Raw genomic sequence first — 25,672 nt, 5'->3', positions numbered from 1 at the left:
TCTTTCAACAAACTGTTGTCTCACACAGATAGGAATGAAGAGAGCAGTTTCTCTGTGAGGCACTTGTCGGAAGTGTTCGACCTGCTGCATGCCTTTGTTCCCTCTTTGAATGGACGTGATAGATAGAACTAGAGCAATGGAGGGAAAGACCATGACAATTTGAGCACTGACCTGGTTTTCACTGTAGTCATCATAAAACACAGAGCCAGCATCCTGGGGACATGTAATAACATCAGGCCTTTGGTGTAATTCACTATCTCAGCGCGTGGCAATATAGCAAAACCCATTACATTTGCCTTGTAATTTGCTGTCGCCCCAGCGAGGGATTCAGGTGACTGCGACCCCCGTTAATGGAGTTCCAGTGATAAGGACAGGTCTGTTTATTAGCCACGTGCGGTCAAGCGTGGCAGGAACAGCTGAGCGCAGGCAGGTGTCGAGCCCTGCAAGGGCTCAGGCACCGCTGGCAAGCCTCGGCGCTCATTTCACGCATGTTATCGTCACACTAGCTGGGTTGAAAAAAGGAGGTCGCTGGGTGCACAACAATATAACTGCTGAGTGATGAGGTTTTCTCAGAGTCACAGTGGAGTGTACCACTCCTGGCAATTTGGTTTGTTTGTGGAAATCAATGAGTCATCTGCGGTTTTTGTTTTTTAGTCAAGCGTGAGGAGGCGCTCTGTGAATGAAACATCAGGATGGATTTTTTGTTTTTGTTTTTGGAAGCCTCCTAGTTTCAAAAGAGCCGTTGGAATATCCAGAATTGACACTCTTCCGCAGTGCCAAATTGTGGTAAATGATAAGTGAAGATTTCATTTGGACACATAAATAAAAAGATCACATGCTGCAAAGAAAGGTTATCTCTTCCAACATGCGTGCTTGCAGACATTTACAGAGCCTTGAGGAGAAAATGAACTTCAAATTAAAATGTCTATTTGATGCATTATCCTAATAGGGACGGATGGGAAAAGAGAACTCTATGGTGCTCTCATCCTTCAGCCTGAGGGGACAGACTTGGGGAGTTGTCATTACCAACTTAGCCCACCAGGATGAGCCTGTTGGGAGGTGGATTCACAGAGATTGTCTGCTGTTTTGACAGGTGTCTGTGCTGGATAATTTATCAGGCAATTACGGAATAAATGGAGCTATCATTACATGAGAAACATGATTGATCCTTAAAAAAAATTACAGTGTGTAATTTTGAAGATTAGATTGAGTATTGAGAAGAGTAACAAAATAACACAACTACACTTTCGAAGTGTGTGAATGATAAGTGCCGGACGATTTCATCTTGAAGAATAGGGTTTTATTAAATCCTCAGACTGCTTGGCTTTTATAAACAGCATTGTATAACGTTTAGTGTGACACCATCTCTAAAAACCCTCTCACAAGAGATTAGCAGCACAGGAGAAACGACATATGAGAAAGAATTGATAATGACTTAAGTGGGGCAGCAACTAGTCTCGTATTGCCAGACCTATCTCCAAAGTGCTGTGTCAGCGCTGGAGTGGTCTGCCTACACTAATCAATTCTAGGATAGGACAATTCTTACTTGAAAAATGTACTCAAACCATGGATTATCAAAATGTTTGCAGATTATGTTCTGCTGTCCGCTATATCAGTTAATCAATTAATCATTTCAGTTGAAAACTTAAGAAACGTGACAGAGTCAACAGTCTGTGTATCCCAGCCGTTATCGATGGGCCAGACAACAGACGGGCATGCAGGCTTTATGCAGCCTATATAAAGCGTGACCCAGGAGCCAGGAGCTTTCTGTAAGTGTGCCAACGTGGACGTGCTTCCAGCAATAGTCATGCTTCTGCCAGCTGCATCATCTGTGCCTGCACAAAAGCATGCCCTTTGAAAAACGCTCAACACGCACCAAAGCATTGATGCGTGGTGCACATGCATCAGTGTGCAAATGTGCATGCTCACATTTCTCTTTATTCAACTTTACATACCCAATAAATCTGATCGTTGAAAATAATACAGGGGATATATTTCACAATAAATTTGGTTTCTCTTGAGTGAGATTTACCATTCTGTTTAAACAGTTTCCCCCTGGTAATTCTGTTCTTTATCTTGACGTAAATCTTGCACAAACATTCAAAAAGAATGGAAATACTGAGGCTGGTTTAAAAGATTTGAGGTGAAATCTAAATACGCGGCGGTAGATTGAAGTAGAAGCAACAGAGCTCATCTGTCCTCCGGCAAAAGACTCACTGTGAGTCACACCAAGTGCACACATCACTGTAGAGACACTCAATTATGATTCAAATCTCCATAACGGGCGATAAAGTCATTTGTCATGTGACCATCTGCAGTGCATCGCCTCAGAATCGGCCTGAATGTAGTTAGTCCCTGGACACAGTAAAAGTGCAAAGACGTGTGGATTTATTGGTGTCAGGCTCAGCCTGTAATCACCACAGGATCAGTGCTGTGCCGATTGATTTCATTTGCGGTGAATTTGGTAGCCTCCTGGAAATCTCTGGGAGCTCGGAAACAAGGCTGTGCCCTGCAGCCGTCTTTGTTTTACTTTGTCTCCTCAGATTTAAAACAATGTGTGAAGGGAGAGAGCAGCACCAGTTTAGTCCCAGCATCGTAATTATCGCCTGCTTTCGTCTCCCAGGGATGTTCATGGACAAGGGCCTCATAACAGGTGACAGAATGCCTGCCAGCCGCCCCCAGTTCCCTGCCCCCACCCCAGAATGGTGACTATTATAAACCAAAAACGTATGCTCTCAATATATATGCAAATGATGCTTGGTCCCAAGGTGAAGTTCGCGGAGCAGCAACGCCGCTTGCCTCTGTTTTGCTCATTTGCAAAAATGTTGAGAGTAACAAAGACCACAGGAAATTGAAAAATTGTTACTAAGTATTAAAAAAAGCAATCATTTTCCCCAGGCAGCCTAATCCTGTGGAAATTGATCTCACCTCTCTCCCTGACATGCACTGGTAAGAAAAACACATAAGAGGAAAAAGGCTGTATCAATTTTTGCCTGGTGGAAATTTTGTTTGGTTGCAGATTTCTTTTATTTCTTTCATAAAACTACAATGTCCTGTGGTGTCAGGGACTGGTCTCTTTACTTGGTCCCTTGGCTGCAAACAGGTGTAGCGAATCCTTAAAAAGAAAATTAGTAACCAGTGTGTAATTGTTTTGCAGACCTGCTGCTGCACCCAGCACTGAGTTATACTTCTGCCGCACCGCTCCGTCCATGCTGCACACATGCAAATCTGTCCATTTGTTGTCTAATTTTAAACGGGCTGATACCATCTCACTAATACATTTGCTCTTCCTTTGCGTGGAAGTACAAATTGGAAATGACAGTCTATTACCCACTGCTCTGACCTTCGTGATGGAACATAATGTGAAAAGACTTACAATGCCTTTATTTGAGAGAGGGAGGGCGAGGACACAGTGGTGATTAATTAACCCAATTAATTTAAACTAAGATTATCTGAACAATTATTTCTCGATAAATCAGAGCAAGGTGCGACGATGACTATTATAGTTAAGGTTTAATTACAGCATTTGAAAATGAAAGTGTATTACTAGGGACACGCTGAACTGCTTCTGTCAAACGCCTTTGGCTGTGAATGAAATGATTATAGCTTCCTTTTGAAATAGAAAATAACATTTGGGAGACAATAAAACCATGAAGACAAAAAAAACTTGTCCAAGTTAAAGGAAAAGTTTCCCATTTTGGGAAATACGCTTTCTTGTCAAGAGTTAGTGTTTTCTGCTCTAACGCCTCTATGGTTTATGTTTGGTTACGTTGAGGCAAAAAAAAAACTACTTGGTTAAAATCTATATTTGTGTAATAGCATAGCTCTAAATCATAAATGTACCCACTCAGCACTAAACAGCACACAGACAGTGTGCGACTTGGTGGTGAACATAGTGGAGCATTAAGCAGCTGAAGAGACAGATATTTCCCTCAGTAGTTGGTGAAGACCAAAAATGGAGCTAAAACAGAGAGAATATTGGACTTACTTTCATTAGGTAGACACAACCGTGAATATAAATGAATGATGTTGCTCTGTAAGCGCTGGATGTGTGAAGGAGGAATTAGGGAATGACTGATGACGTTCATAGTTACCATAAAGAAGTGAGACTGATTTTCATTTTCTTATCTAACTCTCGGGAAACAAAAACACAAAAAAAGCACCCAAAAAAACGAGTATTTCCAAAATGAACTATTCCTTTAGGACACAATGTTTAAAAGTGTAAGCCACACTGGGATCTGGCTTTTTTTGTGCCGATGCACAAAAGAAATGATCTGAGTCTTGAAAGCTGACACATTTGGTCTGAATGGCTGACGTGAAAGCTCCTCTCTGAGCACGATAGCGGGTAGCTGGTAGAGATCTCATATGGTTTATTGCTCCCACTTTCACTGATGTTATTTATTGGACTGCCATCATGGCCCCTGCTCCTCACAGCCACCTAATGCCTCTGTGCCCCTCAGTATGATAGAGGAATTTATGCCACATGAACAGCATACTAAGCTCGAGTTTCTTCTTAAGTGTTATTAAGAAGCATCGCTCAAGCATAGGATACTATTCGCAGTAATACATTCACAGATGCTGCTACTTCCTATGACGGCTCTTGAAGGAAAAATTATGATAGATTGTGCGCGGGGTGTGAGGCTACAAGAGAGAAGAGGGGGGAGACGGAGGGGAAACTAGGTTTCAAGTATTCCACAGGCTAAATGAAGAACAAACATGCACCATGCAAGACAGTGAAGGAGAAAAAAGATTATCATCTGGAGATGAAAGGCAGAGAGAGAAAGGGAGAGAGATTCATTCACTGCCACACAGCTGTCTTATTTGCAAGGTGTTGAGAAACCACTTTTTTTTCTCTCCAAGAGGATGAAAAGATTCTTCTGAAGCCAAAAGGGTCTGCTATCATTTTTGGGCAGCTTGAGCGGTAGAGATGTTATTAGCATAAATTATCTCCCCCACCAAAGAGATAGGAACATGCTTGCTCCTTTCTGCTTTTCACACTTAATTGCCCTATTTACTGAACAGTTGCCCATGGACAACAAATGCACACACGCTCCGAGATGCATGCAGGACAACAGGCAGACACAAGCCAAATAGGGCATGAGTGATACACTGAACTATCTGCCAAACAGCATTAGTTACAGTAAGGCTGGAGAGGCAGCTAAGGTCCATTCAGACATCATGTTAGACTGGAAATCCACGGTAAAATGTTAAATATTGGTTTCATGACCTTCTTCACTGAGCCATGGCTGATCAGTGTCTGTGTAAAAAGGATTTTGGTGCCAAACACATGCATGAACGCTTGCGCAAAAGGCCTTTGAATAGGAATTTTCATTTTAAATAAAATACTTGTTGAATCTCATGTGTGTTCATGTTCTAATTTGAACGTTTTCATCACCAGCAGCTCTTGTCTTTATAAGCAGCTCAACAGTGTCCTGCTGCGGAAGCTCAAAAAAAAAAAAAAAAAAAAAGCCTCATTGAAGTGACCCAGTAAGCAAGCGTGAGGTAAATTATAGATGGCTCTGCCTAATGGACTCTTAGCTTCTCTTCACCTAGCCCATCAAGCCCAGAGTGACATTATATAAGCAGTGCCAAGTATGAGACGCTGAAGTTTCAGGTTCAGTGCATAACAATCCAAGTGGAAATCATATTTTGTCTTTGATTATTATTCTTTTATTTTTTTAAAATTTGAACTAGCTGGAAGTCAAATGATTAATCAGACTTCATGTGTGCGTGAATGGAGATAAGTGAAATAATGTGAATGGTTTAGTTGTCGGTGGTGTCTCTTGTGGAACAGTGTAAAGGAACAAATCAACTAGATTGACTTCATTCATTCGGCCAGTCAGGTCATCTCCATAACCCTGGAGGGCCATACAGGATGGTAATGAGGCTGATTGTATCACAGCCTCTCCCCACCCCACCCCCAACCCCCATCTGACCGGACCATTCCTCCAGCCCGAGGGGGGGGGCAGTCACTATGGTAACGTCCTGAGGCAGTGACCACATGTCAGAGGGAGTCTGGGGGCCATAAGTGGACCGGAGCTCCGGCATGATGAGGAGGTGGAGGAGGACGAGGAGGAGGAGGAGCAGGAAACAAATGGCCTGCTGCTGGATACAAGTAACCTGAGAGATGTTTCAATCACAGCGTATTTCCCTTTGGTTTGTCACAATCCACCTCGAACCTGTTGCTTACTTGTTGCATTCTTTCATCTAATTAAACAGTTAAAGTCAAATGTGTTGGAATGATGCAATAATTAATCTGCAGAATATTTAATCTAACGCTACGGTAAACTGCTGCTGCTGCTGAGGTGGCTTGCTCCATCATCAGCTAGGGCTGGGGGATATGGCTGACATCAACATTAGAGTTTTTTCCCAATATCAATACATATGGCAAATATATTTATAAAAAATCCTCAACTTGATGTTCAATAACATTCCACTGTTGTAAAATTGCTCGTAAAACAAAAACCTTAATAAACTCATTTTGTTAACCATCTGAACAGCAGAGTTACATTATGAACATAGTGTCACATTTAGAGCTAAAACCATTAGAGAGAAAAATAATCTGGGAATAAATAAAGTTACTATTTTGATTTAATTGATTCATACTTTTCATCATTTTTTCAAGCTAAAAAGGTGAAAAGTGCATCTCAACTAAAAAGGATTCTTTTGCAATATATAATAGCAAGGTGAACATCTTTGGGTTTTGGAGTTTTGGTGAAATCAAACAAGACATTTGAAGATGTCGCTTTGGGTTATGGGAAGTTTGATAAGTTTTTTTTTACCACTTTTTGACATGTTATAGACTAAACAATTAATCCCTAATTAAAATAATTGTTAATTGCGGCCTGTGATTGAACTGTTGCCCAATCCTACTGCTGCTCCATAAATACTGCGTTTCCACAAAACTCGCAATGATGATGGTAGCGTGCAATGTTTACACTTTAAAGAGGTAAACTGGCTGTGCTCCACTGCACTGTAAGAGCTGAATAATGAGAGTCTCTGCTGCAGAGGTGAGCTGAAGTTCAACAAGAGTCGGGTTTGAGAAGCTGCTGGAAAGGTTCAATCCAGTATGAGTCAAGGAAGGTTCATCTGTTCATTTAGCCAGCTCGCTACATCAGCACACAGCACTTTATTTCTATTTATTTAACCTTGATTCAGTCCTCACCATGGAGTACCCGGTGCTCCTTTTAAAGTAGCTTCTATTGGGTGTTTTACTGTAAATGTCTTTTAATCAGTCCTGTCTGGATGTGCACGATATGATGTGTTTTAATGTAATGATAATAATAATAACGGATATTTTATTAATCCCGCAAGGGGAAATTACAATCTTTTCACTCTGTTGTTATTACACACAGGCCTGAATTGCACACACATACTCAGTACCTGTACATGTACTAAATGGAGAGATGTCAGAGCAGTTGAGGGTTTGGTGCCTTGCTCAATTCAATTCAATTCAATTTTATTTATAGTATCAATTCATAACAAGAGTTATCTCGAGACACTTTACAGATAGAGTAGGTCCAGACCACACTCCAGAATTTACAAGGACCCAACAGTTCTAGTAGTTTACTCCAGAGCAAGCAACAGTGTGACAGTGGCGAGGAAAAACTTCCTTTTAGGCAGAAACCTCGGACAGACCCAGGCTCTTGGTAGGCGGTGTCTGACGGGCCGGTTGGGGTTAGAGTGAAGAGTGGAAATAACAAAAATAGAAAATAATAGTACTTTGTAGCAGTTCTTTGTAGTAGTTCATGGCATAGCAGGGCACTGTTCGGCATTACAAGGCACTGCAGGACGTGGCAGGGCACAGCAGAGCGTAGCAGGATGAATATGGCGTAGCTCAAAAGCCTCCAGGAGGTGAACTGGCACTTCTCCAGCTACCATTCCACCACCATACTTTGGTCCGTATGTAGACTTGAAAGAGTAACCCTCTAGTTCCCAACCAACTCCCTACGGACGGAGCTACTGCCACACCCCTTTTTAATAGATTTCTGCAGTGAAGTATTTTCTTTATTTTTTCCTATTTAAAATCATTTTTTTCTCATGAACAAATCATGATCTTTGCAACAACCCAGTCATCCCAAGAAGAAGAATCTTATGTTGTAGGCTTGATACGTCAAGTGTGTTGTGGTGCACTTAGATTATTAAAGAGTTGGAATTGCTTATTTCACTTAAATATTGTTTCACAGGATGACTCATAAAAAAGAGTGTATATTAAAAAAGGATCATTCGCCACAAAAACAAAAGCCCTCATCATTTCAGACAACGATTCTTCCCGTGACCTTTCTCGTCTTTGCCTCGGCACTCCAAGCTTGGCTTGGTGACAGCGATGTGAACTTGTGCTGTAATGTACAATCACATACGTGTGATAAATCCTGGCCTTACTGATTTAACACCATCCCCTCTTGAAAACTGTCACGATCGAGTTGCAGGGTCATGGTTAGTGGCAGGGAGGATTTACAGCGACCCGGGCTAGGGGGCACCCCTAAACTTATTGATAAATACTGCATATAGCACCTTTAAACACATCTAAACACAACCGGATCAACATGTAAATACTAAATATATTAATTCAGTTGTAAGATAAAACCTTTTGGGAACGGACGGTTGTGGGGCATTTTGAAATGTTTCCAGATGAATCTACAAGTGGTATTTATTTAATATTTTTTTAAACATTGGAAACATGTTCTTTCATGGCTGAATGTGACTTCTGATAAAGCAACTTAAAAAAGTGATTTGATAAATATTTTTGAATCTAACAGCATTACAACAGAGAGGTATTTCGACCGTTGAAATAAAAAAAAGATTAACACAATGAATGCAGTGCTGAAACAATTAGTTTTGTCTAATTTCTTTTGCTTAATTTGATTGTAAATTCAATATCTCAGGATTTTTACGCACAAACAAAGAAATGTGAACATGTCACACTGGGTTTCTTGAGAATTGTAAAGGACTTTCTCACTAATTTGACATTTTGGAGACTTTTTTTTTTTAAATTAATAAAATAAATACTTGGCAAACACATATAGACAAGAGATCTGCAGTATTTTCTAAAGCCTCCACTTCCTCCACTGATTTGTGTTTTACCATAAACAGAATGCTAGGTTTCCTTCAGCAGTCAACCTTTTTGTTGATTTATTGCAGTGAAACATCCATTCAAACAAGTGATGTGACACAAGTGTTTCCTGTTGATAGTGAATCAAACAGGTGCATCATTTCTGTTACGTTCCACTGCTGCTTTCAGAAACGGCAACGGCATTTCATATTTGTGTATGAATGTTTTACTTTCATTTATTCTATCGAGGGAACAACAAATGTTGATCTGTAATGATGAAAATACAATGTGTAATGTAAAGTGAGTGAGCTAACAAGGCGACACAAATACAAAACCAATCCAGAGAGATCTAGCCACATTAGCAAGCACGGATCTAATTCTAGATTTCACCCTAATCAAAAAAGATGTAATTAATTAATCAGATAATTCACTGCCATGCATGGCTGGACACACATCTGTGCAGCGGTAATGGGGAAGGAGAGAGACAAGCTGAGCAGTGCAGCACTAGTACTTCCCCAAAGCCCGCTCTTCAACAGTGCTGGAATCCAGTGCAGCGTTTGTTTTGTTTTTTAAAAGAAAAGGTCCAGCACTCCCAGACGCTCGGATAACCTCTGCTGTACTGTACGTGTGCTCTCAGCATGCAAGTCCAGCGCAGTGTGTCGAAGGGACAGAAACGTTTGAGGCTGTTTGAGGAAACAGAGATGACATGAGGGAGGCAGCGCCTGTACAAGGCAAACATAAACTGTGCCACTTCATCTGAAAACAATGGGGGACAGGACACTGAGTGTGCTCTCATGCACATCTCCATTGTCTGCCCTCCTCCTTTACTCCTCCTCCGAGCACGGAGCATAAGCGGGGTGAAAGAGGGAGGGGAGTAGAAGGGGGAGCAGCAGTGGGGGCAGTGGGGGTCTGGCTGTGTTCTTTCTCCTCTGTCTGTGTGCGAATGCACAGACGGTTCAGTAGTAATTTGATGTGTGTCCCCGGGGACATTTGATGGATTAAAGCTAAGCAGCTCCATTTCGCAGCACCACCTGATCTTCCACTGCCTGTGCCCCATATAAAGGCTGGCGTGATTGCTGATCTCAGCTAGTCTGACAGTCTCTCTCCCTCCTCTCTCTGTCTGTCTCCATCTCTTCTCTTCCTCACTGGTCCCTTAAGCCTGCTGCATCACAGGAGCTATCCAGTGCTGAACAGGATCGCTTTTATTTTTTATTTTTTTATTTTTCTGGGGGAAGTTGGGGGAGCCAGAGAGTCTCACACAGCATCGCCGTCAGCCTTGTTATCCACTGGTTTCCATTTTCTTTCTTATCTTATGTTTTTGGCCGTTGTCTTCACATTAAACGCAAGGATTACCGTCAAGCCAGCTCTGCTCGTGTGCTTCCTCAGAGGGTCTTTCATTTTTGCTCATGCGTTTTTCTCAGCTCTGTGTTTTTATCCATTGAAACATGCCCCGCTCATTTTTGGTGAAGAAGATCAAGCTTGATGATTTCTCTTCGGCCACTTCCAATCATCATCACCACCTGGACGACTCGTTCACTTTTGCACGTTCCATCACAGACTCGGTGACCAGCCTTGGGGTTCGTCTCAGCGAGAATGGTGAGTTAACATGCCTCCAGTCTGCCCCGCTCCAGTTAAAGATGTGCTAGCACTCCTGCCTGTAGACAGCTCCGGTGCTGATTTCAGCATGTCTGACATTTCCACACTTTGCACAGATGGCATCTTCTTTTGTTTTTGTGTTGGTGTGAGATTTTGTTTTTTCCCCTTCAGCCAAGAACATACTTGTAGTGTGTAAATTAATGTTACATGCAGTCAGCTGATTTTTGAATCAATATCCTAAATAATCCTCTTTAGTGGTACCCCACCCCCCATCACCCTGCTCCCAGACTTTTGTTTTTTGACTCCAGTGAAGGACAGACACAATTCAGGTCACAGCCACGGATTAGCTTATGTAAATAGGGAACAGAACGTGTGTATAATCAGGAGAAGCTCCAGTTACGTATTTGTATGACTGCACCAACCCTGTGGTGGCTGAACACACATAGGCTGACTATATCTGGTCTTCATGTGGACTAAAAAAATCATTAATAGGAGAGATGACTTTCGGATGATACATTTGTCCTTAGCTGTTATTGTCCTTGAGTTCCCATCACAGTCCGATCCTCCCTTGCCCCCCTCTTCCCATCCAAATGGAGAATGCACAGTCTCCCCACCCCCATCGCTCCACTACATCTTTCTCTTCCTTCCGGGCATTTGAAAACTAGCAGGGGTTAGAGTTTCAGCCATGCAGGCCTATCGCCGCCACAAGAGACATCAACACACTGTACAGTACAGCCAGGAGGGAGGTGGGGAGCTGGGCTGAAGGGATAGCAAAGGGAAGGAGAAAAATGAGACAAAAATGCTTGGGGCAGCAACGAGGCTGATCACGTGACAGAGGTTGTACAGTAAACATGAAGAAAGGCACATAGCTGCACTGTGGTCAACACACAGACCGGCCACAGTCAGCTCCACTCAGAGCCGAGAGGCGACCTTCACTTTCACGCTCTGCTTTTAGCTCGCCGCTTCCATTTTGTGGCCACGTTTTAAAGGGCCATATGTGTGTCTTTGTTATGATTTGTTAGGGTATTTACCCAGAGAGAGAGGCTTCACAGTCCCCAGCTTAATGTTGTGATGATGCCCACCTGTTATTCAGCTGTGTCAATAACGAGGTTCAGTGAATTTTGGGTGGATCAGGATTAGAGGAATTAAACATGTCTGGACTGGTTTGTAAAGTAGAATGGTTTGCTAAATTGGAAATAACTAACTGGGGAAAGTCTAAGGAATTATGGCAAGAAATAAAAACGTGCATTTTCTATACATTTACCAGGCATGTTTAGTAGCTTGTGATGAATGTTTTTTACATTTCCTGCTGCACCAGTTTATATTCTTATTAAATTATCCATGTGTATGTATTTATTGTCACTCTCTATTGTTCCTGAATCTATTGTTCAACACCATGAAAAATAAGCATTATATCAAAAAGAAGAAAAGTGCGTTAAGGCACTACACTGGTGTCGACAAAAGGCATTTAATTTGAACAAAAGAATCTTTTCGTGCCGAGTCCTAAAAAGAGAGAGAAGGAAAAGAAAAGAATTCACAGCGTGGCTGAAATACCTAACATCAGCACTTCTGCCGTGCCAGGAGATTTTCTTTCCCCCCATTGTGGAGACATTTGACTTGAGTGTCTGTCGAACAACAAAGAGGGGTTGCTGAGAGGGTCCATTAATTACATGCTTACTTTGCATTAGAGAAACGAGCCTATGAGCTGTAAAGGCTGATACAGCGCGGGTCCTTAAATGATGAGCTCCATGACTGACCTTGGGTAATTGAAATATAGTCAACAACGCTGCTTACATTGACACAGTATGTTTTGTTAAAAAAGGGCCATGTTGTCGTGCGTAGTGCAAAGGCCCTTCAGCTATATTCAAACAGTCTATAGTGTGACTGTAAAACAGGTGGGTATTGTTGGAGCTGCAGCATTTGTACAGATAAAGATAATATTCTTTTTTTTTTTATACTGTTTTCGGAAAAAAAAAGAAAAGAAAAAAAACATGTTGCTCGCTCTCCCCCGGACGAACACCATCTGCGTAGTTGAAAACAGTGAACCCATGCAGTGCAGCATAATAATGTGTGCACAGGCCTGGTGTTTCCCTGTCCCCGGGTGCCATGGTCATGTCTTTGACAGAGTGGGTGTGTGAACAGAAACCCTTGGGAATGGAGATGCTGTAGTAAGAGAGCACTTCAACTCATTTCTTAATGGCCTGTTTCTTGCAGGCACTTCAGTGTTCTGGCTGCTGCAGACAGGTGACCCCTCTTCCCAAACAACGTGTCTCACATTATCAGGCCTCAAGAACACTGTGCTCAATAAACTATTATTGTGTGTCGCAGATACTTGATCTGTTCCTTGCACTATTTCTATCTTCTCCACAGCTGCACTATTTTACATATGATAGCCTATTGATCAGTTCAAAACTTTGAATTTCATTAAAAAGCAGTCAATAGCTAATTTCCACTGGTTGCTGCACGCAGTGCTTAGGAATGGCTTTTTTTCTGCAGTCATGCACTATTCCTCTCAGGAAAGGAATTTCAACACGTTTTATATTTGAACTCATATGTTCAACCAATTGAATATCAGCCCTGTAGGTAAAATACGTTTAGTATTAATTCAGCTCCAAAGAGTCACAGCACACGACAGTATTGAGTTCTGTTTGGATGCATTTAGCTGCCAGCAAGCCTTTTAGCTCCACTGGCACTGGGCTGCTTCAGTGGGAAAGGAAAGACATGAATGATGCCAACAAAAATATTTCTCTCTAAAATCATGCTCTGTACATTTGGGGACATTTTACATCACTCGTGGTGATTTGTGCTTTGCAGCATCATGCTTAAATGAGCTTGAAGAAGTACTGTAGCATGACATCCTAAGTAAGCAGCAGGATGTAACACGTTCACCTGGTCCAAAACCATAAAATGCAGTAATCAATTTAGAAAGTACTTTCAAATCAGAGATGGAACCCCTTGCCAAAATACAAATTCTGGAGAAATAAGGTTTTTTTTTTTTTTAAGGTTTAGAGTTGAAACATGAACATTCATTGAATGAAGAAAAGGTCTTACCAATGAGACTAATTTATTTGAGACATCTTCCTAGATGGGAGACTTCTTTGATGAGCTATTATCTAGTGCTCATCCTCACTAAGATTGCACCCTTCCTAAATGCAGCTGCGTGCGTCATGTTTCCCTGCATCACTGCACTATTGTGCATACAATCTGTGAGTTCAGGAAAAAATGCAATTTGCTCTGTGCTGCCACTCACTCTTTCACCATTTTACGAAAAGCAATCATTTTACATGATAATCATGTAATCACCAGCATGTCACTGTGTCCTTATCCATCACAACCCCTGGCCAACTGTGTTTGCATGTGTCTCTCTCAGGCTACATCCAGGATTACATCACGCCATCTGTGTACCAGGGGGAGAAGAAGATGGAGCTGAAGCTGGCTTCGCCGGTGTCAGATCCCCTCTACACCCAGGTGAGCAGCGGAGAGGAGTACTGTGACCCCGACCTGAAGCACCCCGACAGCCCACAGTCTGGCATGACAGCCAGCGGCTTCTACAGTGGTGAGTCGGAGGCCCTGGCCGAGGGTTACACCATGGATGCCTTCTTCATCTCTGACGGGCGCTCAAGGCGAAAGGGAGACACCGAGAGTCGTGGAGGGGGCTCGAGAAGCAGCAGTGCCAACGGTGGGGCTCAGGAGAGGGGAGCTGGCACGGCACGCCACTCCTGCAACGAGTGCGGCAAGACATACGCCACCTCCTCCAACCTCAGCAGACACAAGCAGACGCACCGCAGCCTCGACAGCAAGATGGCCCGCAAGTGTCCCACGTGTAACAAAGTGTACGTGTCCATGCCAGCGTTGGCCATGCACATCCTCACCCACGACCTCAAGCACAAGTGCGACGTGTGCAGCAAGGCGTTCAGTCGGCCGTGGCTCCTTCAAGGCCACATGCGCTCACACACGGGGGAGAAGCCCTTTGCCTGCGCACACTGTGGCAAAGCCTTTGCTGACCGTTCAAACCTCCGCGCCCACATGCAAACACACTCTGCCTTCAAGCACTACAGATGCAAGCGCTGCAATAAGACCTTCGCTCTCAAGTCCTACCTGAACAAGCACTATGAGTCAGCTTGCTTCAAGGGCTCTGCGGACGAAGACGACTCTGAATCAGAAAACTAACCACGAGGAAGAAGCTAAAATTTGAACCCCTGTTGTAGGTTCACAACCAATAACCCTGTTCACTCTGCCCTCCATGCCTTTTTTCTTCCCTTTTTTTAGAAAGCAATATTTTCACTGAGATTACGTGAAGAAACTAATGATTATGGCAAAGACAATTTCAAAAGATGCTGGATTTTTTTCCCCTGCACAGTAGCTAATCGTCCACAGAAACATACAATCAAACAACCTTCCCCCAAATAGAGACTGTAGATGATAGTTGTACACAATTAAGCAGCATGTGCTCGCACGGACGCGGGCACATGCAAACACACTTACTCTAACACGGACATGTATGCAAATACACACACAAATGTACGCACATGTGCACATACACAAAGACACACACACACACACACACACACACAGAGACACACAAACCCACACACACACACACACAATTATATATGAGGCCTGGCATGTGAATTTTTATCAATGACTATAATGATATTGATATCAATAGTAATAATATTTAGATTCCTGATATTTTATAGCAAATAGCAATGAGAAAAAGAAAAAAAACATAAAAAAGGACTAACAGTGTTCTTTTGTTTTTTAGAGACAAAATGACCTCTTGTATTTTTATGCTGCTTTTTATTTGCTAAGAATTTAATTCTTTTGCAACTGCCAACATGAACTTTTTATGAAAATGTGAACTATGACAGTATTTGCAAAAAAAGGGAGATCATTTTAAAAAGGTAAAAAGACAAACCCCTTTTTCCACACCAATGTTTCAATTTAACGGATTTTATTTTTCTATTTGATTTTTCTAAATTTATTTTTTTGTGCTTATTATCCCTTGTTGATCTGAAGCATCTTTGTAACTGTGGGTATTCAAATAAAATTTTTAAATAAGCTATACACGATCATAGGCCATAGGTCATTCAATTCAATTCTGCAAGAGCAGTGATTTTAAAACAGGCCTGTTGGACAGGTTATCACACATCAAATTCATAGTCTCACCCTGATGTACAGACTTGGACAAAAACACTGGGAGCCAGACCAAATGATCTATTGTTATAAGTGCCATGTGCAGTTGACTTGTCTATAGCAATGAAAACTCTCGTTGTTCTTCCTCCACCACGGTGGCTTGCATAAACTCTGCTGCCTTTATGGTGAATCGTCCAGTCTTAAAGAGCAATCTTCACCCAGTGTTTGAGGTGCTCCCCCTCGCCAGTGTTACCTCAGAGTGAAGGTATGGACTAACACACCCTCAGTTACAAAGTGACAGTCAAATCTTTCTGTTTGTCTGTTTTATATGTCGCTCGAGGCTCCGCCCACGGTTTAGATGCATACCATCTATTTATCATGTAAATACTTTATTTATCTACCTATTTACCTATTTATTAATTTATTCACCTTATTTTGTGTATTTATTGAAGACTTGCTTATTTGTTAATGACCATGTATTTATTTATTGTTTATAATTTAAAAAATGAACATCCATTGACCTTGTAAGATGCTGCTGATCTTCAAAGAAAATGTTTATATGCATGAAAACTGTAGAGAGTCCATTGGACTTAGTTTTTTAAAGAGGAACAATGTACAGTACCAGTGTTAGGAGACTTCAAACAAATGAATGCAGAATTGTTTTCGTGGCAATAACTTTACTGACACAGCAACTGACATGTATAACAATCACAGCTGTCCTGTTTTCAGTCGATTTAGGGCAATAAAAAGAAACGATGAAAACAAAAACACTAAAATATTCTCCATCTTGCTGTTTTCCAATAGTCCACCTGCCTCCTCATGACTGGCGATGTTTGGGACTTTTTGTCTTTAAATCTCAGGCAATAACTAAGTCCCAGAAATGGCCGACGGTGATGTGCATGTACACATTGCTGTGAAAATCTAACACTAACGGTTATATAATAAGTCTGGGTGTAATCTAGTTACACCAAGATTTCAAAGGTGCAAAAGCAATAATGATAGTGATGCAGTGACAATGAGCAACACTCAATCCTATATGCAGCGTGTCCAAACCTGCTACAGGTGTTAATTTGACTGGAAAAGGCTGCTTTTCTATAACAGTATCATTATTTTAACTTGTGTCTTGTTTCAAAAAGAAACCAGGTAAAAACAAATCTCTTCCAGCAGCTGAAAGGCAGGTGTGGTTTTACTGAAATGCCAGAAGGTTACAATCATTCTAATAAATTTAGTGACATAACAAAGCTTTGAAATAGAGTAAAAGTAAACACTCACTACTCCTCGCAAATTATTCTGTGCAGTTGAAAACAGCTAAGCAAATCCCTGAGGTGTCAAAAGACAGAATGGATGGAGGTATATACACATCCTAACCAGCACTGATGGAAATTATCTTGACGTGAGCTGTCTTGGTAGGGAGAGTTTTTTTTTAAAGATTGTTGTAATAAAACGACGCGCTGTAATGCACTTCTAACTCCCCCGTCATTTGTCCATGCCTCTTGTCGCTCCCCTCCCCTACCAGCCGTCCTCATCCCATCCCAACCGCCTCTAAACAGACGCACCAAGGATGAGATGTGTTGAAGTGGGATTGGCGGAGGGTGGCAGAGTGTGGGAGGATAACAGGTGTTTGCAGACAGACTGCAGATAGGGAGCGTAATTGAGTCGGTGAGAGACCTCCAAAGGGAAGGTCAAGCACCAGCAGGCAAATGCACTGTCAGCTATTTGCATATTCCAAATGGATGACACCATTGCGGTAACACTGAGCTCGTCCTTAAAACAAAACAAAACACAAAACTGAGGAGAAAAGAGAGGAAAGAGGAGTTTCTGCTCCATTTGTCCGCCGTCTCCTCCCTGTTTCGCCATCATCCTGTCGATGGTCGTCAAAGTGCTACAGCTGAATCACTGCATGAGAGCATCCAAACCACCTGTCTCCTGATTAACTTGCAGAACACACAGTTTGGCACGTCGCCGTATTATTGAACTAATGCAGAATTCACTACTTCCTATAGATTTTTTTTTTTTTTAATATGTTTAATGTTTTACTGTGGGACATCTCCAAAACGTGGGGACAGTTGTTTTTATTAATGAGGCAGATAAAAGCATTGAGGCCATTAAAAACATCAATTGGAAATGTACTGTAAGCTTGTATCTAAAACTGGCAGCATTACAGATCGTCCTCAGAGAAAATATTAATTGAGAGAAAGGGAGGCACAATTGGATTCTGAATTTAGATGTAGGGAAACATTGTTCCTCTTTGATACTTTTTGTAAATAAATTTGTAAATATATCACAGCAATAATATGACAATGCATGTAGACATTTAATTGCTCTTTTTCTATTCATGTTGTCTTTTTTTTATTAAAAAGAAGACTAATACAGGTACCAATTGCAGTCTGGGTGGCCATGTGAATCAGGGAGTGTCTTGATTAAAAAGCTATCTGTTGTAAGTTACAGACAAAACAACTTCAAACTCTGTGTATTCTCAAAGATTTGATCATGTTCTGTATGATTTTTCTGTTCTTGTTTTCTTTTATTTATGTGCCCGGCTTGGCTGCGCAATGAAAAAGTGCCAAAAAGTATGATTTCCATGACAAAAGCCTTCAACATATGGTTGGCTGCTTGAAACCTTCCATATGGTCCTCAAAGAAAAAAAAAAAACTGATTAAGATTTCCCACTTTCTTTCTCTCTCTCTCTCTCTCTCTCTCTCTCTCTTTCTTTCTTTCTTTCTTTCTTTCTTTCTCTCTGTTCCAGCTGAGTACGAAGAAACTTAAGCCATGATTGCTGAGGGGTGTTTTGATTTATCTTGTTCTGCTACAATTAATAATGATGACAACAATAGCAATGATAACGTTAATAAAAACAATAGCACAAGGAACCTACAAGCTCACTCTTGTCTCTTTTAAAATTGTCAACTGATTTTATTACAAGGAGAACAGATTTTTTTTTTTATTTTGAGAAAACAGGCAGACACACACAACCTGCAGGTGTTCACTGACAGGCCAACGGGTTCATTTACTGTTCTTTCTTTTTAAACCTTTTTCTGACACTGATAAAAATGATAATTTTTAGATCTGTTTGAAATAGCCCTTAGTTAACATTAGCACAGTGAGTAATTATAGTTACGACTAGAATGTGCCATGCGCTGCAGCCTCCTCTGTTTGTTAATGTTTGATGACTTTTACGAGCTCTACTGTCAATTAACCAACTTTTAATTTCACCACTATGAGGCACAAAAATGCCAATATCCTCTAGTTTTTCACAGCAGCTGAGAACATGAACAACACCAATACAGCTTTGAATAAGAGTTCCTGAGACGCCGGCGTTATCAAAAGCACAAGCAGCTGTTCCACCGCTATTAAGCCCTTCCTGGTCATTCAATTTTAATGGAACATTGATTTTATGCTGGGACTACTCTTTCTGAGTGACTCAAAAAGCCAGAGAAAAATATGGAACAAAATAAAAATGAATCATGACAGCGGACAGGGATTATTATTCTGGGGCTTTTCTTGATTGGTTTCCAGGGAATATAACAACACTTGAATTCAATCGCTTGTGTCCTTCAGTGTCCTCCAGCAGCACAGCAGCAGTATAATGAGACAGCAGCCAGAGCAGAGCAGAGCAGAGCAGGGACTCAGAAACAAGACTCTTTGCTGCACACTCACCTCTTCAGTGTGGGAAAGCAGTGATTGCCATTGTGGCCGTTACATGCTTCCATGCTAGTTATGTCACTGAAGATACACTAAATAAACTATCACATCTGTATTTGCAGGTTGCATTCTCTAAGAGTCAAAATGACGGGTTTACAACCAAGTGCTGATTCTTGTGCATGCAGCAAACAGTACGGGTGTAAATCACACGTTTTATCACCATTTGATTTAATATCGGTTCTAAGGACATGGATACATTATTTACTGATATCACAAAGTCTGCCACAATAAGATTTTGAGTTGATTTGAATCACACTAATACAAGACGATACATAAGTCCATTTAACACTATTTATCTAGGTTTACAAAAAGCAACTAAAATATGGTTCGACAATTTCATTACTGAGCTCTTCCAGACATTTAAATAAAAAACAAACCACTCTTTTTATTAAAAAAGAATAAAAATGAAGTGGGAATTTCAAAATAAAGGCCCATCTTAAAGATGACGATGTGTATCGATATTTTCCTTTTGAATCGATAATGTTGGATCGTTGAGGATTGAATCGGTATATCGATCCAGATCGATGTATCGCTACACCCCTAGCAAATAGCTCACAGTGCTGCAGATCACATCAACATTCATGTGCGGTACTCGCTCAAACTTTACCCTGGCAGATGCTGTCCCTTATCAGATTTTATGATGAAAGTAAATAACTGATGTCATTACATGCCAATGGACTGTAAAATGGGGATCCATGCAATCCAATTACATCACCCGTGGGCGAGCTGTGTGTGTAACAACAGAAGCTATGAGTGAGTAGACAGGAAAGGAGACCAAGGTGGCCTTTCATACATACCCCTGCAACACTCTACACTACACACTACACACACACACGCACGCACGCACGCACGCACACACACACACTATATACAGTAATCGGCTGAAAATAACCGGCAAAATTGAGAGCGCTACACTCTGCGAGATCTGAGAACAGCATCATCTTCGTCTGATAGAAGTGCCTTCTGACGGGGTGAGAAGGTTACCACTAGGTTACTGCACAGACCCTAGCAGCAGATATATGGCTATTAAACACAAACTGGAGAAAGAAACCTCAGATTATCAGACTATTTATAGGAAAACAGTATTTATTCAAATTATGAACCCTACCCTACACAGACAATTTGTATCTACTGCTACTATGACAGGAATAAAAGAATATGGAGAAGAAACTATATCCGTAATGGGTGTTTTTGACCATTTCAAATTCATTAGTGGAATTTAGTTGCAACGGGTGTCTTTCAGTTGCTCTCGCTTGACTCAGCAAGCATAATGTAATTTTAAAGCTGAACTGATAAGTCAATTATGATGATGATGGTGATTGCTAATCAGCAACAATTAACATAATGAGATAATTGTTTGTTAAGCAAGAATACCCGAATGTCTCCGGTTCCAGCTTCTGAATTTTGTATATACTATTTTCTTAAAGATCAATCAATCAATCAAGAAAATGTTTTTAATGATATATGAATCCTCAATAATACAAATATCTGTTAGGATTCATACAACATTTTTTGTGGCTTTTAATCTATTACGCTTCAAGTATATTTATTATGGTAAATGGCATTGTGTGTATTTATCATATTTCCTACTTAAAACTACTCCTCATGCTTTTAAATTGCCCCAAGGGGTTAATTAAGTTATTTGAACTGAAATCTGATCTGCTGTCCTGCACACAGAAATATCATTAGAGCTGAAACAATTAGTTAGAGAATCAATATTTCTGATAATCCATTTATCATTTGAGTGGTTTGCTTGAGCACTGATCCCAAATATTTACTGGTTCTCTGTGTATTTTCTGCTTTCATATAGTTTTGCTTTGAATATAATTGGATCTATAATTGAATATGATTTAATTTGGATGTTGGTCAGACAAACTAGACATCTGAAGACGTCACCTTGAGCTTTCCAAACCTGTGATGGACATTTTTTTCTTCATTTGACATTTCACAGAGAAGTAGAGTAGTAATGGATCTATTAATTAAAAAACAAATGCAGTCCAATAAAAATATGGGGTAAAAATTATATTCTTAATGTGTTTCACTGTTTCAAATTCACTACTGTTTTCTCTGTTGGTGTCTCCCGGTGTCTCAGAGGTGACATCTTTGTAAATAGAAAAACTATAATTATCTGATTCAACCCTCCTGGAACTGGTGCAGGCCTTTGCTCCGACCCTTCCCATACATCTGGCGCCATCTGTTGGCTGATCACCTACTGTCAACATTAACAATCCAACAACAAGCTTTGTTTATTTGGTCAGTGGCGGTGCCATCGGTTCAACCGGATAATTCAACTGAAGGAGGTATTCTGCCCTAGGCCAGTTTATTTTCTCCATATTATAACCAATCTGCATGTGTACTGACCAAAGTTGCTCAACAAGAGGGAAGTAAAACCATTCGGTTCAACCAGTCAGGGCCAACCAACTGTAACTGGCCCTTTAAGAGCTAACAGTTTGTCTTTTCACATTCTGCATCACAGGAGAGATGCTCATTAAAAGCGCCTCCATTCCTCACTGTTTCATCAAGTGAGACTGCCAAGCTCTTTAACTCAGTGTTCTTGATGTTTGTGCTGTTTGTGTAAAACCCATCTGTTTCCTCGTCTCTCTGTTGGCAGAGGGTCCACCTCATCCGTATGCTTCTCTTTTTGAAGTCATGTCAAAATCGCATTTTTATGCATCTAAGATATCCAACTTGTCATCAGCACTCAAGCAAAAGTCAAGGAGGGCACTCCTTAAATAGCTCCTTTTTTCTCTTCATATACAATACATGCAGAAACAAGTTGAGCAAAAGAATTACAGATGTGATACTGTATTTATCATCTGTTCTAAAGATAAACATTTTAACATTGTTTTTGTGGCTTTCAATGGTGTCATTTAAGCTGGGAAAAACATGTATTCTGCCTCTGTTTTTAGGGTAAAGTTAATGAACTGAAGAGCAAATGGGAAGACCTATAGCCTATAGCTTAATCCACATCTAAATAACCTCACACCAAAGCACCAGTTATCTCTGGGTGAGCAAATTTATTTCAAGGCAGGGAAGATCATTAAACAGAAATCCCATTCTGGGCAGATGTACTAAAAGGAGTGAGTGCGGAAAATAATTTCATAGGTTTAGGCAGCAAGACCCGCCAGTTATCAGTGAACAAATCAGCGTGAACATCATCAGTGAACAAATCAGCCACATATTCAGCTGCCAACAGAGCAACATCCACTGTTGCTAAACCATGTCATGATTTCAGACACATTCATCTATCACAAAGCTATGGTTTGAAGAATGAAAATCGCAGTCAGATTAATTATCACTTGAAAAGCATGTCAACGTGTTAAAGGGGAAGGTATAAATAAATATAGCTCACTTCCCTGTCGGAAAGCTGGCAGGTAATTTTCTCCAGCTGCTCTAAGTGTGACAATCCCACAGGGACTGAAATCTAATATTAACAGCAAATCATTATGTGGGAACTGTTCTTCCATGACCTGCCGCTGTACCTGTGTGACTAACTCAATCTAAGTAATTGAGATATGTTAGCAACTAGAATACAGTCCTGCTGTGACAGCAGAGGGTCATGCAGAGTGTAGTGGGACTCCACACACACCTCAGCACTGGAGATGATTTACATGTCTATATGCTTAGACTGGCAGGCTCTCTTCTCTTCATGTGATGCTGGTTTCCTTTGGTGCATGATGAAGTGGTTTCAGATTGACAGCAAAGATGCGAGTTGAAATTGACATTGTATAGAGTGGTGAATGCCCACGGGGGATATGTCACCATACTATACTGTAGTTATTCAAACAGAAGTACCAAGTCAGCCAGCTGCATGATCCATGTCAGCATGTTACAGACTAATTGGAGTTTTTCTGTTGTTTTATGCTATCCTGGTGTCCACTAAGATGCCGTTTAAGAAAGAAAAGTAGAAAATGTAAGGTGGATTACAAAAGCTAGGCTGTTTTGGGGAAATTATAAACAGATTGTTGCTTTTACTGGAAAATTATGACTTCACAATGAGGCAAAAAAGTTGATTACACTCGCTGCAGCACCTAAATTACAGGGTGCATTTTGTTAAATTTTATTCCACAATGACATATAATGTACTGATACCACTGTTGAATATAGAACTTTTTCATGTTGTAACTGATCCCCGTGTGACCAATTAATAAACAAAAAAGGCGCTGCCATGGTAGTTCAAAGTATTTGTAATAATTCAATGTAATAGCCTGCCTCTACTGTCCAAGAAATCCTTTTTAATTGTCTCATTAGAAGACGCTGTAGCTGTGGGTTGGAGAAAACAACAATAGTTCTGTTTCCGCTCCACTGCCACAGATCTTTGAAGCTTTCCACTTACCTGTGCAAAGCTGCGGGCCGAGACGTCCTTTCTGTAACCACAGCAACCTGGCTGTCTCTTTGAAATCTCTGTAAAAATAGAATATCACCAAGTATTGCACTTTGATGGAGGAAGCCTATATCACGCAACAGTCGAAAATACAAAACACTGACCTCATTAAAAACTATTGTCACCAAAGGATTCTGGGCTTGCAGCGACTCTTTTCAACTGCATGACTAATTGCTGGAGTGAATTTGAATGTGAAACAGTTTGGCCATGAAATAAAAAGTAATTATATAAAAAAGAGGACAGTTTGTGTTTAGTACTACATGTACATGCCATGAAATACCACAACGGCTAACTCAAAACAAAAGGAATAGATTATTTTCTATTTTATCACCTTCACTAAAAGTGAAAGCCCAGTTTGTGACAAAGGAAAAGGGATACCACAGTAATACCTCTCTACATTGGGTTATAATAAGATCAGGACAGAGAGAAAAAAACAGGCATTTAGAGACAGAAATTATTAATTTAGCAAGTTATATTATTATTTTTGACAAAAAAAAGCATTACCCAGCAAACCATAAAGGGGAGTAAAGCCATTGTCAACAGCAGATAAAGGTCAGGTCTTTTCCAGAACTGTGCTATTAACTTTAAATGTAATTTGTGACTTTGCATCACTGATTACAGGAGATAAATAACACATAGTTCAAAGTGAAGTTTTAGTTAACTACTATTCCTGTGGGAAATAAAAGAAATAAAAGGAAAGAATAAAATGGCAGTGTGAAAACAATGTAAATGGGGTTGCTCGTACTGATGAACCTGCAGAATATTACTATATTAATCAGCAGCGGCTCACATAATATTACTTTTTTTAAGGGCGCCTTTCAAAATAGCCAAGGTTGCCTTACAAGGAGTTAAAGAACTTCACATGGCTTTGTAGTGAGTTTCAGTTAATTATTTAGTAAACTTAAATTTTGAATTCCCTCTCACCACTCTCATTGAGGAAAATCTCTAAAGCCCCACTATACCCTACCTGCTCAGCACCAACCAGCAAAAAGACACTGTTAGCAATTAGCTGGTGAACATAGTGGAGCATTTAGCAGCTAAAGAGACAGATATTTCATTCAAGAGTTGGTAAAAGAGCATAAAAAAACTCACATTCTTCACGTGGACAAAAGCAAGATTCCGAATTAATGATAATGTTGCTCCTATAACTTCTGAATGATAACAGGTTCACCTTAATAACTTCATTAGAGACTTGTCAATGGTGGGCACAGCTTGTTTCTGCTGTCCCCAAGTGGCAAAAAAACAGAATTATGCTAATGTTAGCTACCCGCACTCATTTCGGTAACGTTAACTGGGCTAGCTAGCTAGCTAGCTATAAAATAAGAGATAGGCATTATCATACTATCTCTTGTTTTGACAACAAAGGGCTGTCCAACAACATGTATGCTAATTGCAAACAAAACAAACACTTTACTTCAGATGTAACAAGCAATGGGGCCCTTACTGGCAAATTCAATCTAGTACTAACTACCAACCGACCAGAGAGGGCGTTGTAACCATGATTGTAACTTATATTTGTGATTGACAGCGCGGAGTACTAATGAAAACTTTCTGTTCAAGTTACTAGGCGTCACGTAATCAAATGCTGCATTCACGTGCTCCTTGGATGGTACCCCAACCGAGTTGAGAAGTTGTTCTTCAGACTTTGGTGCCTTCATGGCCTTGGCTTTAAATCATAGCCAAATGAGGGAAAAAGTATGGATGGACAACAAAGATGTGTTCTTTTGTATTGCTCAGAGCGTTTAAATAACGCATTATAGCTGTTTACAGTATTTATATACTATGTGTAGATTGAAACTTTA

At 40.7% G+C, this 25,672-nt stretch overlaps 1 protein-coding gene across 1 annotated transcript; it reads left to right on the top strand.

The window, feature by feature from the left end:
* The first annotated feature begins 9,977 nt into the window (after positions 1-9,977).
* On the top strand, positions 9,978-18,654 carry scrt2 (scratch family zinc finger 2). The gene is made up of 2 exons (XM_032520091.1): positions 9,978-10,648; positions 14,019-18,654. Exons 1-2 carry the CDS (start codon positions 10,498-10,500, stop codon positions 14,816-14,818), a joined length of 951 nt encoding a protein of 316 aa, XP_032375982.1. The 5' UTR covers positions 9,978-10,497; the 3' UTR covers positions 14,819-18,654.
* Positions 18,655-25,672: the final 7,018 nt, after the last annotated feature.

Source organism: Etheostoma spectabile, chromosome 7 (genome assembly GCF_008692095.1).
Source record: "Etheostoma spectabile isolate EspeVRDwgs_2016 chromosome 7, UIUC_Espe_1.0, whole genome shotgun sequence".
In the NCBI taxonomy this organism is placed as follows: Eukaryota; Metazoa; Chordata; class Actinopteri; order Perciformes; family Percidae; genus Etheostoma; species Etheostoma spectabile.
The sequence above is the reverse complement of the archived record's forward strand: the minus strand, read 5'-3'. Positions and strand labels throughout refer to the sequence as shown.